Below are 14,371 nucleotides of genomic sequence, written 5' to 3'. Positions count from 1 at the left end.
CCCGCCGTGCGCCGTCCCTCGACCCATCCTCCAGCGTCGCCCCTCGACCCAGTCACAGGCACTGCCCCCGACCAGCCACCGGCGCCGCCTCGCCCAGCCACCAGCGCTGCTCCCATACTCATGCACCGGCAACGCTCCCAGACTCATCCTCACGGCCCCCGTCGACCTCCTGGTAAACGTGGCAGACCAATAGCGGCAGAATACTGCGGCTGGGCGTGCACCCTTGAACTGCCGCGCACCTCTACCTCGAACGGTCGGACTTGCTGTCCCCGAGCTGGCCCCCACCCCGGCACCTAGTAGGCCTCCACACAACTTCCCTCGAACATGTGCACGGTGCTGCTCTCCTCTGATTTCTCTCTTCTCTCTTGCATGATGTTGATGCTTCCTCTGCTGATGCTGCGTGATGTTGTGGTGATGTTGAGGTTTTGATTCAGGGAAACTGAACAAAAGGGAGAAGAAAGCCATGATTTTTATTGTTGTGATTTTGTTTTATTGCCCTCAGTGTGTTTGTTGGAATGCCTACAACAAACGTTCACATTTTTTTTTCATGTTTCTCTTTTGTTCTGCTGTACTACTCTATCCATGATCTTTGTACGTGTGGATGTCCAGTATGCACACTTACCTACTATGTGAAGTACAAAATATGTGGGGTAAAATTCATCATGAATGTTCAAAAAAATAGTTGTCTCCTAATTTTATATGTTGGCTTGTCCTCTGTATGGAATTTTGAATCGTACACTTGTCAGTTCGTGTGTGTGTTGTTAAAATTCTCTGTTAGGTCTGACCAAGATACAACAGTTTGGAGCATACATCGTTTGCATGCCTATCTCTCCCGTTTTGCACAGTTTTCCTAAGTGACCTTAAGTTCAGTCGCATCTGTAGGTCTAGGTGCATAAAAAACATTTGCATCAGTTCAAAATGAAATGCAAAACAATACAATGCGTAGTTTGATGTGTGTGTTAAAAACAAAACAGTAAGGTTTTGCATTATATTTTGTTCACTAGACAAAAAAAGGTCTATTAGTTCAGCAAAGAAAAACCCTCGCCTCCTGTCAGTCCCACTTGAACGGCCGCATAATTCCATTTCCCCTTCTTTCTCTCTAGCCATAACGGCCACCGGCCACTCGCTCCTGCACGTTGCTGCTAGTTTCTCTGTTGGTGGTGCACGCCACTGACGATAGATGGTAGCTACTCCCGATGCACATTTTTCACTACTGGCTGTGCATACGCATTGGTGTGCTATAGAGTGATATGAAACACTCAGTTCAATTTCTTGATTAGTTTTAGTTCAAAGACTATGAATGTTTGTTGCCTAACGCCATATGGTTCTGAGCTTATTCCGTGAGTCCAGACTCCTGTATATTCAAGAAATCAGCTTTCTATTGTTATGTAGTATCTCCAAATTTTCTAAACTAACTTGCTCAATGACAGAATTGTGTATCGCACAATACATGTATTACTACTGGGAATGTTCAGAAATTAGTACTCAAAAGAAGTATTGACAACACAACTACTGTATATTCAAGGAGTCAGGTTTTGCTCCTCCATCACCTCATCTCCTCCGTTCGACAAAAGACTCAGATAAGTTCACACTATGGTTTCGCTCTTTTGTATAATTCTTGAGTCCGGACTCCTTCGGTTTTTGTTCCATAGAAATTAAAGAAACCAATACAAGTTTGGGGTATAAAATTCTATAGGTTCAAAACCGGGAAACTAGTAAGTTCAAACAAAATTAAAACTGTCAAAGAACATGAGAGTTTTTGTCAAAGAACCGAGGCTTCCCCACGCCAGTACAAACTTTTTAAATGTGTGGATTTTGCAAAGCAAAAGCTGAATGGGTGGCAAGATGAATGTAGTTGTTATTAAAAGTTTCTTTTTGAACTTCTCCTCTTAATATACATGAACTTGATTATCTTTTTAACCAGTTAAATATACAGGGTCGGCAAGACGACTATAGTTGTTATAGCAAAAAAGTACATTTTTCTTAAAAAAGTTTCTGTTTGAACTTCTCCAATTAATATACATGAACTCACTTATCCTTTTAACATGTACTCACATGAGCTCGTTTGAATTTTTGTGTTTACTTGTAACACAATCAGTTCAGATCTCGAGAGACCATAAGTTTAGTCGGCCTTGGCATCACGAACGGGTTCAGTTCGATCTCGCACAGTGGGCAGGTCCCCGATGGTGTGTCCTTCAGTTATACTCGCATGAGTGGACGTCAGATCGCGCAAGTGGGAAGGTCCCCGATGGTAAGAACTTGTTCTATTCCTGCTGCTATCAACCTGTTTGTTGATATGCTTATAAGAAATGAAATATCCTTTTTGATATTTCTTTGTTGCCAAATAAAAAGCTAATATTTATGGACATGTGCAGTATAAACAATTGTTATTGGTAGTACACATTTTTAAACTTTTATATAATTGCAAAAAAAGGAATTCTCATTCCCAAAAACCTACAAAAAAACATCTACTTATAGTGATAGTTTTGGTTATAGTCCTTATGGCCTGATTCAAGTAACTATGTCACCCCCCCCCCCCTGCGTTTTGGTTTCTTGTTATCTCTCCTGAATGCTTTTGAAGAGCTTCAATTGTTTTTAGTTCATCTTTTGAATGTTTTTCAGTACATCTACTTACCAATCGTAAGTCCAGTTTCCTTTGTGTTTACATGTTATTTCTGTAGCACAACAGGTTTGTGTGGTTATGTTAACTAGATGATTCCCCGCGTGTTGCCGCGGGATATTATTTTTTTTGCTAAATTTGTAACATGGAGAAATAAACCGTGTAAAGAAAAATAGTGAATTTCTGGTGCATCAAAACATTTCCATTTTGTGGTGTAAATGTCTTTCAGATGTTGTGCATACAAAAGCATTGCTTGCATCCAGTAGTAACAGTAGCCTTAATAATTAATACAAAGAATTTGAGTGTTAAAAAAAGATAAAGAATTTGAAATGAGAAGTCTTTCAGTGGTAAGTGGTAACGCCACTTGCTTTAATATACATGAAAAGAGTGCACCAGAATTGGCATAGATATAGACGAATGCGAAGAGGATAAGTTTGGATGTTGGATCCATGTATGTGCGATTATCTTGTTCCTTGAGGTTAACAACTTCTTATCTTTGGAGTATCATTAAACTGCAAGTGATTCATTAACTATCTTCTAGAACAGAATAACTACGGGGGACAAAAAAATGTTGCCACACACATGGAAACTGGTGAGAAAGTCTGAAAAACAAACAGAATGCCATTATTAAGATGCAAACTAATGGATAACAGTATAACACAAATGAAAAACCATGCGAAAGAAAATTATTCCATTAGTAACCACGTATCTATCCAATGTAACGTTTAATATGCTATGATGAAGACCTTCAACCAGAAAAAGACGATGATAAGTCAGCACCAGAAATACTAAAGAAAGGTAAAGAAGCCATTCACATATGAGACTGCATCCATGGTGCTTGGCTCAACGCTGCAGATGTCAGTTACCCTGCTGCATGGGGGACCTGGAGACACCGGCAACCGTATTAGCCATCAAGGTCGATGATGGGGGTGTGGCATAAAAGTTGATCGCGAGATTCATTCCGAGAATGGTATTATGAAGTCAATCATGTGTCTCCTTGTGTGCCCATTACTTAATGAGTTTGTAACATCTGTTTAAAGCTGCACTGTAGTTGTATAGCTGTTCGTGAATTACCAATCTATAGGTGTTTATGTGAACTTGACAATGACGGCTAAAACGTATCTTGGTTGGTTGGATGGTGAGGCTGGGACATAAGATTTTCCAGGTTTGCCCTTCATCCAAGAATCTTGAGAGTTCCAGTCAGGTGGTCACAGCTGCCCATAACGACCTGAGCTAGCTAAGTTCAGAAGCATGCCATATTGGATGAAACACCTGGCCAAAAGCTAAAGATCTGAAAGTAAGTTTCAAGATCAAACTATCTTTCTATTGACAGAGACTTTTACAGTAATTCCAGTGTAAGAGGTGTCAAGTATTGTCGTCCCTTTTGTTAGTAACCATTACTACAGTTCCCAAATGAAAGAGACATTCGAAAATTGCTTCTTTTCTTAGGAGAAAGTCTGAAGTTATGGGTGACTTACCGAGTCAAGCAAGATGTTGGCGGCGTTCTTAATTCAAGAGATTTACAAATTGTTGTGCCTAGAAGTGCATCAGTTAATTGCCTTGCAAAACTCCTATCTTGGCCGACGCAAAACTGAAATGATAGGACTGTAGAAACCAAAACACAATCAGATGCATGTTTGATTCATTGCAGCAGAGAATCAACAGATACACATACACGGTTCTAAAAAATAGATACGCATACAAAGACAAAGTAATGGATAATCTGAACACATGACACAACATGTACGCATTAGCAGGAGAAAGAATCAGCTCACCATGGCCCGGATATACTCTTTGAAGGACAGATGGTACTTGTCGTAGAGCTGTTGCGAGTAGTGCTGAGTCTTTTGCGAGCTGGGCCACAAAAAGAGACAAATGGCAGGCACCAAGATGAGCACCAGATCAGATCGAGTCGAGCATAGCCTACGCATGGTCGGAGAGAGGCTGGGACGGATGTGACTTACGTGTAGAGCAATGTGAATCCTTGGAGTTGAACTGCGGCTCCAGCTTGCCCTCGAGGATGCTCATGAGATTTTTGATGCCCTTCTTCATGATGAAGTTCCACCCATCTTCTAGATTCACCATCTTGTGATCTTGCCCTTTCCCCGCCATCGCCGCCGACCTACACCCGACGGCGACCGCAAACCCTAGAGGAGGTTGTGTTCTGCTGTGTTCATCGCTGCGTGGGGTTCGTGTCGTCTGGGGGCAAGAGAGAGAGAGATATATAAAAGAAGGGAAGTGTTTGTGGCCGGGGCGCCGGCCGAACCGTTGCGCCGGTCGCGCCCCGTGCGTACGATCTCTTTTTGATCCAAGGACACCGTTGCGCCACGTGTTACCGTTTTTTTTCTTAACGCGCTCGTAGTTATCCCTTTCAAAGTCATTTTTGCTGCATCCGATCTATCCTTCGTTTCGAGCAGGGCGACCGCGGGCGACGTGCTTGTTCGCGCAGGGCGACGGCGTCGGCCCAGGGCGGATCTCCATTCTCCGGCCATCTATGGCTCCCCCCGATGGTAACTCGAGCCCAAATGCTTTCCATTTTCGTTGTTTCTCCCCCCTCCCCCGTTGGATTTAGGGTTAGGGCGTCGCTAGCCGCGGGCCGCCGCCGGCACCGGCGCGGACGAGGATGGCGTTTTCGCGGTCGAGGGAGGCGGCGGGGTGGCGTTTCCGCGGTCGAGGGAGGCGGCGGGGTGGCGTTCCCGCGGGTCCAGGGAGGAGTCGGGGTGGCGTTCGCGCGGACAGAGGCAGGGGCCGGGGTGGGGTTCCCGTGGGCAGAGGGAGTTGGCGCGGCGGTGAATCATGGTTGCCGATCTGATCTGGTGCCGGCGTAGAACTGTCGTAGCTTTTGCTTGTCCACAGTGTAGTATTGCAAATTCTTGTTTCAGTCATACGAGCAACTACTAAAAGATTCATTAGATTTGGTGGATTTGGGTATGACTCTGGAAACAGACTTGTGGAAACAATAAAAAATCTGAACCAACCCCTGGCCAAAAAGTTCTTAGATGTTTTGCTTAGGCCCTACCCAGTGGTTGGCCAGAAGAAAAATCCCCGTGCCACTGCACTAGTATATCCCTGGTTAATTTTCATTGACAGAAGAGCTTGAATTGCTAGTAATAAGAACCAGCGGGGTTGCATGATTAAGTTCTTTCTGTCCAAAATTATTCTCGTCGCTGATTCTCTGTTGCAATGGTGACATTTTTGAGATTTCAAACATTGCAAAAAGGGGAAGCTACACTTCAGTATAATCGAATTGTACAAGTTTGGTGAATTTAGTGCAGCAGTCTGAATGTAGATTGGGGAGAGAATATAGTTTGAATCAAGCTTGGCAGATAATGGTCCTTACTCGTTTTCTTAATCATTAGCCGGTGTTTGGTTACGGAAATACACGTGCTGGCATTATGTACCTTTTTTGTGGGAAGTTGGATTTGGGATTCGATAAGGCAAGAGCACAATCTACATGAAAAGAGCTGACTAATGTTGTTCAGTCTACAACATTCTGTAGTAGAACACTAGAAATATAAGTACATTATTTTGTCTGGTCTTATTTGTTCTCCCTATAACTTTGGTCTTATTTTGTGCTTTGGTCTGATATACACTATATATATTTTTTGCCAATGAATCACTACTCGTTCTGCTGCGCAACCCAACATTCCTGAATTCATACGTTTGTCAGATTTTTTTAGGTGTTCATGTATGTTTCTTCCTAGCTTCTGATGGTATGGTTTTATGGTTTTTTTGACTTGTGTTTTTTCCTTTTTTGTAGATGTTGCAGGTAACTCTGGTGAGAATGAGGGGAGTAAGAAGGCTAAGAAGAAGATTAAGAAGAAAGGCAATCTATGTGGCTTTAAGTCAAGGTTTAACTCAAAAAGGCTGGCTCAGATTGGGAAGCAAATATCACCGGAAAAACAGAGAATCATAAGGGAGGGACCGTTTGGAGACTTGTTGGACATCCGGCCTTTCAAGGTGCCCCATGAGCTCATTGAGTTTGTTGCGATGAACACGAATCACGTACTCTCTGAGTTCAAACACAAGAACAAATCTATCACCTTCAGCAAGCTTATGGTGAAAAGGATTTTCAACGTGCCATCCGGTGATAGACCCGTGAAGCTTCTAAAGAAGAGTGATGAACATGATCTTCGCAACATTTACAAGGAGGGGAACAGGGCTCCAATCGCCCATGTTGTCAAGTTGCTCACTAGTTGCAGTGAGGAGGACGTGGATATGATAAATAGGACTTGGGCACTCCTTGCGTTGTCAACAGTTTTGTGCCCAGGCACGGGCAATATGGTGAACCTTGAGTATCTTGCTTCCTTGGAAGATATGTCTTTGGTGCATGAGTTCGCTTGGGATGAGCACTTGTTGGCACGAGCGATGGAGGAGGTTGGAGTCTTTCAAGAGAAGAAGAGGATGCAAGCAAACGCAGAAAAAGAGTTCCAGATTGCTTCATGCCTCCCCATGTTAGCGGTATGCAATGCAACATTATGAAATACCTCCATCTTTTTTCCTTTGCTGCATGAAACCTTCATGACTTTTATGTTTTTTTGTTGGCTAATGTCCTTTTTCCATCCCATGCAGATCATATACATGGATCATGTTGATATCCCGGCTGGCCTCCCAAATGAGCATGCTATTGATTATTCCGTGCCGAGGATACGTTTTGTTTGCCAAAAGGATTTTGAGTGGCTGGATAAAGTTGACAAGAACAAGCTCACTCTTATCCAACCTTTCTACGGGAAACACACCCATGTAATTTTGCTACATCCCGCCTTTGTCAATGGAGTATTAACACCCCCCTGTTTTTTGCTCACTGAATTTGCATGTAGCAATCTTTGCTTTTCCAATTAGTTTATGGCAGCCTTCTTATTTCCGCCACTCATGTTTTGTTTTCCTAGATCCGGAGTTTGTGCAACACCCCCTATGCAGCACAACTTGTGGGACAGGAGGTTGGTGCTGAAGCAGCTAGTGGGCAGGGAGGTGGTGCTGAAGCACCTAGTGGCCAAGGAAGCCAAGTTCAAGGTGCTGAAAATCAAGCAAAGAACTCTCAATCAAACGAGGCTCAACAAAATGTTGATGCTGAACCACACCTATCATCATCGCTGAACGAGTGGCTGCAGCAATCATTCCCTAGCATGCAAGATCTAAGGGTACATTTTCATTTCCTGTTTAGGCTTCACATTATTTTTTGTTATATCAAGTTGCAAGTGTATATTTATTTTGCTGCATCCTTCATTTTGATGTGCTACAACCATGTTCTGTTTTTGCTTCATATGTGGTTTAAGTTCATACCTACTAGGCTTTTTTTTGCTACATCCATGTGTCTAGTGTGCTACAACTACCTTCTGTTTTTGCTTCATCCATGTTATAGTTTTGCTACATCCATATAATAAATCTGCCACCTACATACATGACAGTAAATTGCTACAATCACACTCTTTATCTGATACATAGTAACACAGTAGCATACCTACTTGTTTTCTCGCTCCATCCATACCTCTAATGTGCCACACCCACATTTGTGTTTTTTTACATCCACACATGTGACTAAAATGTACAATAATTGGCTTGTTGTAGGTACCAACTCAGTTTCAAATGCTTTACGACAAGCACAAGGGTATTTTTGCAGCGGAGGTGGATGATGTTGTAGGCAAGTTTGGACAGTGTTTAAAGGGATTGCAGTGCAGCCGGATGGCTGCCCTCCTTCGCGATGTTGGAGACGCCGTCACAGCTACCAGTGAGCCCAACTTCTCCTTCGAAGCACCTATCATGGACGAATGTCGCGGAAAAGAGAATGATGCTAAAGCTGCAAATGATGGCATTGGTGCTCAAGCTCAAGCTGAAGGTACAACACCTAGCATTAACAAGGATGAAGTCACCGGATTGAAGCAACAAGTAGCAACCGAGGCTGCTGAAACTCGTGAGCAACAACGAGTGAGTTTCGAGATGGAAGGGAACGTCTCACCTCACAGCCCCCCACTCTTCTATGATGCACCCAGGAGTGCGACAGCTGGCATTTGGGACGACGAGCCATCATGTGAGTTGTTCCCAAAGGGCTCCGAAGACTACGAGATGATGCATTGCACGGATGAGCCTATAACCAAGAAAAGCACAGTCAGCCCCATATTTGAAAACATCCCCGTGTTCCCTGTTTCAGACGATGATGACAGCCCAAGTATGCTTCCTTCCTCCTGCATCATTTCTTTTTGTTTTTCTCCATGTCATTTTTTTTGCTACATATGTGTGATTGCATCAAATTCTCTTTTGTACAATCCCTTGCAAAACTCATCCATTTTTTGTTGCTTGCTGCAGCTCCTAATATGGTCGCTACAGAAGAGCATTTTGTTGAGGCAAGCAGTGGCCCTAGCACACATGACAAGAACACTAGGAAGAAGAGGATGGCCAAAGTTCCAGCGGTAAAAAATACCAAGGCAAAGAAGCAAAAGGTTGATGCAGCTGCAGCCATGTATGAGAAGTATGTAAAGCATGGGAAACCATTGAGGAGATCACATGCCAATGAACAAGTGTGAGCTACCTAAGCCCTATCTCTTGTTGCTTTCTGTTTTTTATTTTTATTTTCTGCTCGAAACAAATGATTCATTTGGTTGCATCTATGGTAACAGGACACCTTTCATCAAGATGGGTGGATTTTACATTGGATACAAGAAATTCCTGGTATGCTTCAAGCCTCGTGGGGATATGAATGATGAGGTTATGTCCCTATGTATCGAGATGAACAACATGACATCACGTGCAGCAAGTGGTACGAATCGGAAGAAATACATGTTCTCAGTCCACGCGGGGGTAAGTTTTTGCAGAAACAAGCAATGCTTCATTCCTTTTTTCTTCACATTTTTTGTTGCAACACACACTAACCATTTTGTTGTATCCTTCAAGTAGATGCTACTAAAACAAGACCCAACAACCTTCCAACCAGCAAAACTCATACCCGAGCTTGAAAGGGCTGTGACAAAGTTCAAGGCGAATAAATATGACCTCGTAAGTTTCCAGAGAGCCTACTTTTGTTTCGCACCACAAATACTTTGAAAATATGATCCAATGATGTAGCATTTCTTTCGAAACATATGTAGCAATTATTATTGATGTTGACAACATCTGTTTGAAACACATGTAGCAACTCTAATTGATGTTGGAAGCTTTTTTGCACATCAGTTACATGTGTCTGAGTACCCCTTTTGCATTTCTCTTGTGCTTTCCAGCTTTTTTCACAATTGTTCATGATAAGCACTGGATAATTGTTTGCGCAAACTTGCTATACAAGCAGTGGAATGTATTTGACTCAATCCATTCAAAAGGAAAACAATCTCCTTTGAAGAAGCAAGCAAATAACCTGGTAGGCTCATGCTCTCTTTTTTTAGAATTTCTGTTTGAATTTTGCTTCATCTACATAAATGCCATGTTGTCATCTTCACACACCTTATCCTTTTTTTCAAACTTTTGTGCGTGTTTCTTGGTGGTAGATCACAAACTTTGCAGCCCTCGCACAAGAGTACAGCCAATTCAATGTCGATGTTGGATCCTTCGCCCGTGTTGACCTAGAGGATTACCCAAAGCAAGATAACCTGTGAGTTTTCTTTTTGAATTTTGCTTCAATCATGTGTTCCATTTTCAACATTCTTGCTTGTTTCAACTATGCATCGGAAATATGAAGGAGAATTTTTTTTAATCTCACAGATGTGATTGTGGCTTTTTCGGGCTCAAATATGTGGAGAACTTTGATGGGAAGTCAATGAAAGAGTTCAATCAGGTAATTTCTTTGTCATTTTGTTGCAATCTACTTTCCTTTTTTTCAATACTCATGCAACACAAGAATAATTAGTATCATACTTGCTTAATTTTTTTCATTCATTTTTTACAGGAAGAAGTGGCGCGATACCGCATGGATGTGGTGCACAACCTTTGCACTCACCCAATGAACAATGCCCCAATGGAGCGGGCATTCAATGAAGAGTTGGCGGCTTAATTTGCGGGAGGGTTCAAGACGATCAAGCTCGTTTTCTTTCGTTAGGTCTAGAATCATGTCTGAGGTGGCAACGTTCTGATAGTATTAGAGTAGTGCGCGTTCGTATGTACCCTAATGATACCTTCGGTAAACATATGTGTTCTTTTTTTGGTATGTAAACCGATGATAACTTGATCTCTTTGGATGAAGCACTTCTCCCGTTCTTTAATGGATGTGATCTTTCTGCTTTGCCAACATGATCATGCATTGACACCCGTTTATTGTTTTGCCGGTTATGAGCTTCATCCATAGAAGTTTCAAGGGAATCTCTGTGCAATTTTCCCCTCAAAACCTTTTTCATGAAAACAATATGCGGATGCTGCATTCTCACAGTCAAATTGTTGGAAGCTTACAAAAAATAGCTACAACCTTCTGTTAGATTTGTTGCATGGCAAAAATCTACATTTTTACCTGTGATTTTTTTGCTACACCCCCTGTGATTTTTTTGCTGGAAGCATAATGTAAATAAGCTTCCTTTCCAAACTCTTGCTGCATAGCAAAACCAACACTTTAAATCATTCAAGGCTTTTTCCTTTTTCAAACTTGTTATTTTGCTTCAACCATGTTTTAAAAATGGCTTCAACCATTGCTTGAAAAAGCTTCAACCATGTTTTCCAAAAGCTTCAACCATTATTTTTCAAAAAGATTCAACCATTTTTTTTTGCTTCAACCATGTTTAAAAATGGCTTCAACCATTGCTTGAAAAAGCTTCAACCATGTTTTCCAAAAGCTTCAACCATTATTTTTCAAAAAGATTCAACCATGTTTTCCAAAAATCTTGAACCATGTTTCCTACAAGCTTCAACCATGTTTACAGAAGCTTCAACCATGTTTTTAAAATGTTGCAATCATGCTTTTTCACAGAGATTCTAAACATGTTTTCAAGGATATTCAACCATTGAGTACTATTTAAAAAAAAACTTATAAGTTGGCACCATCATAATTCAAAAATCAACATTCTGCATTTTGAAACCACACATGTAGTAGTATGTTGCAATCCCAAAACACAAACATTCACAACTAGTCAACACAACTTTTTTATCATAAGACATGGGGTGTTACAAGGTAATTCATCATTGTTCCCCTCACGAAACATCCTAAAGTGTAAGGATTGGGCCGACACCTGGAGCTTTCGCGCTCGCACTCGCAGCAAGAAAAGCGGCAAGGAGTTGGCAGTTCTTCACGTTGTGATCCTCATCTTCACAATATTTGCATGGAGTCTTCTTTTCCCTTGGCTTTGGAGCTTTCTTCGTTTTCGCTGCGTCCTTCTTTGCTTTCTTCTTCATTTCATCTTCTCGAAGCTCAATTAGTGGCTTCCTTCGCTTCTCTTTTTCTTTTGGCCTCCCCTTCTTTGCTGACTTTGGTGGGTTTCGTAGTCCTACGGGGGGTGGATCCTGCTGCCCTGTTCTGGGACCCCCTGAGAGTTGTTCATTTGCTGCATGACCTTGGGCTTCTTCGCCTCGTGCAACTTCATCGATCGCTCGAGCTTTTATTTCAGCAACCCCAACACTGCCCTGATCAATTAGCCCAGAGACAAAACTATAAGCTTCATCATTGAAGCATGCATCAGAAGCGAGTTTCCCAAACTTCCGGCAGAGAGAGTTAAACTTTAGGGTGTTTGTTGTGGGGACGCCGAAATGCACAGGTCTATGCCCATCGCCTGGTTCAGGTGCAAGGTCGGTTGCTCTCTTAGACCATCTTGGAAGCATGTAATTCGCAGGTATCGCTTGCATGTTCAGGTGCACCATGACACGGATGATATGTGGGCAGATCAGCCCACACATCTCAAACATGTTGCAATTGCACATGTATGTCTGATCATCAGGGGCAACACGCACCGTGTACACTTTAGGGTTCATGCCATCATTTGCAACAAGACGAAACCAGCCGACATTCCCTTGCAGCTGGTATTGCAACCCATAGCCTGTTGATTTAGCCAATAGTTTCTGAAACTTGAAAAATACCTCTCTGGTATAGAAATCAGCAGCCTGCTTCTCAATGTTGTAACTGCAAACAAAAAAGCTTCCAACATCAATAAGAATTGCTACATATGTTTCATTCAAATGCTGCATCCAAACTGTACTGGAAAACTAAAAAAAATGCTACATGACTTTTGGACTTACTTGCCCCAGAGTGGTGGCCTCGTCGCTTCATTGATGAAGCCCGCATTGTCTTCACGATCAAGCATCAGCTCCTGGCAAAGCTCAAACTACTGCACAAAGGTCCAAACCGAGTCTCCATGATGATTTAATGTCTTGAAGTAGGAATTCAGGCCCTCGGAGCGCCCAGTTGTTCCTGTGAATGGGAAGAACTTATTCCTAAAGTACACAGGAGCCCACGTCTCCCTGCTGTTCCACATGTTTTTGAGGTGTTTCTTATCAGCCACACCAAACACCTCGACCATCTGCTTCCACCGTTCTTCAAACTCCTCAACGGTGTCTGAACCATTAATGCAACCATAGAATGCTTCTGCAAAAGGCTCATCCTTGCCCAGCATCCTCCCTAGTTTTGTTCTTGCAACCCGGAAGACGTGCCACTTGCAACATCTGTGTGTTGAATGTGGGAATACCATTGAGATGGCTGTAGCCATTGCCTGGTCTTGATCAGTCATAATGTTCAACGGATGCTCATTATTCATTGCCAACATCCATTGCTGGAAGACCCACTTGAAAGTTTCAATGGTCTCATCAGGCAACAAAGCACACCCCAAGCAAACAGTGTGTGTGTGGTTGTTAATGCCAACAATTGGAGCAAAGGGCAAGTTGTAGCGATTTGTGCAGAATGTGGTGTCGAAAAACACACAATCTTTGTACTTTGGATACAAGGCCCTTGTTCTCCCATCAACCCAGAAAAGCGCCCTAACAACTCCATCTTCTTCTAGCTTCGAGAAAAAGAAGTTTGGATTCTCCACTTGTCTTCTCTCAAAGTACTCGATTGTCAGCTCCAAATCACGTTCCGATAGGCCCCTTCGCAACTTTGCTCTTGCATTTGTCACATCAGTCTTCACATACGGCAAACTCCTTGGATCGCAACACCGTGCATCTCCAAGCAAGCCCATCATATTAGCCGTAGATATGTTGCGATAGTGCAGTGAAGTGATGTACTGCATGTCTGCATCCGGGATCTTTCTGTGAGAGCGGCAAAATCTCCGACGCCCCCTTTGCAACATCAACTGGTGTGTGTGATTGGCCTCAAAAATTGTCACAACCCAGCTATCGTCTTTGAGGTTAACACCCATACGAGCCTTGCAATCATACCGCTCCAACCGATTTCTTTTCCTCTTGTCGCTCACATCCATATAGATGCCAGCTTGTTTGATTGGAGATTTTTTGTTACTAGCATAGCTCATATCAACATCATCACACTCATTTGTTGCAGCCCCTTCAGAAATGCTACCACCAACACTCTTCGAAGGATTTTTCCGTGAGTGTATGCACTCAAAAACTCTATAGATTAGAATGCGCTTCTTATCCGAGCTATTTTTCCTACTATACTTTGACGTCACAATGCGAGTTCCAAAGCCCATCTTCGAGGCATATTCATTGTAAACACGCTGAGCTTCTTCAACATTGTCAAAAACCATTCCAACAAAAGGGACAACTGGCTGTGATGATATATCTTCATCCGGTTCGTCAACAAGTGTTACAGCATTTCCATTGGCATTGTCACTAGCCACACGAGCATTGCCTTGATTTGGAGCTACACCATCAGTGTTCAGCTAAAACGAATCGTCACTA

The 14,371-nt window shown here is 42.6% G+C and overlaps 1 protein-coding gene and 2 long non-coding RNA genes across 3 annotated transcripts; 2 read left to right on the top strand and 1 right to left on the bottom strand.

Moving 5' to 3' along the window:
- Positions 1–3,328: 3,328 nt before the first annotated feature.
- Positions 3,329–4,731, bottom strand: LOC119322454. Its single transcript, XR_005155623.1, has 4 exons — positions 4,585–4,731; positions 4,396–4,474; positions 4,099–4,225; positions 3,329–3,503 (listed from the first exon to the last, which is right to left on the bottom strand). It is a non-coding gene; the product is annotated as an uncharacterized LOC119322454 (long non-coding RNA).
- A 1,879-nt stretch (positions 4,732–6,610) lies between these two features.
- On the top strand, positions 6,611–7,509 carry LOC119321163. The gene is made up of 3 exons (XM_037594970.1): positions 6,611–7,081; positions 7,193–7,363; positions 7,441–7,509. The coding sequence occupies exons 1-3, from the start codon at positions 6,611–6,613 to the stop codon at positions 7,507–7,509; spliced, it is 711 nt and encodes a 236-aa protein (XP_037450867.1).
- A 2,332-nt stretch (positions 7,510–9,841) lies between these two features.
- Positions 9,842–10,380, top strand: LOC119322628. Its single transcript, XR_005155727.1, has 3 exons — positions 9,842–9,965; positions 10,093–10,196; positions 10,307–10,380. It is a non-coding gene; the product is annotated as an uncharacterized LOC119322628 (long non-coding RNA).
- Positions 10,381–14,371: the final 3,991 nt, after the last annotated feature.

This window comes from Triticum dicoccoides, chromosome 6B (genome assembly GCF_002162155.2).
Source record: "Triticum dicoccoides isolate Atlit2015 ecotype Zavitan chromosome 6B, WEW_v2.0, whole genome shotgun sequence".
Classification (NCBI taxonomy): Eukaryota; Viridiplantae; Streptophyta; class Magnoliopsida; order Poales; family Poaceae; genus Triticum; species Triticum dicoccoides.
Note: the sequence above shows the minus strand (reverse complement) of the source record. Positions and strands in the feature narration are given on the sequence as shown.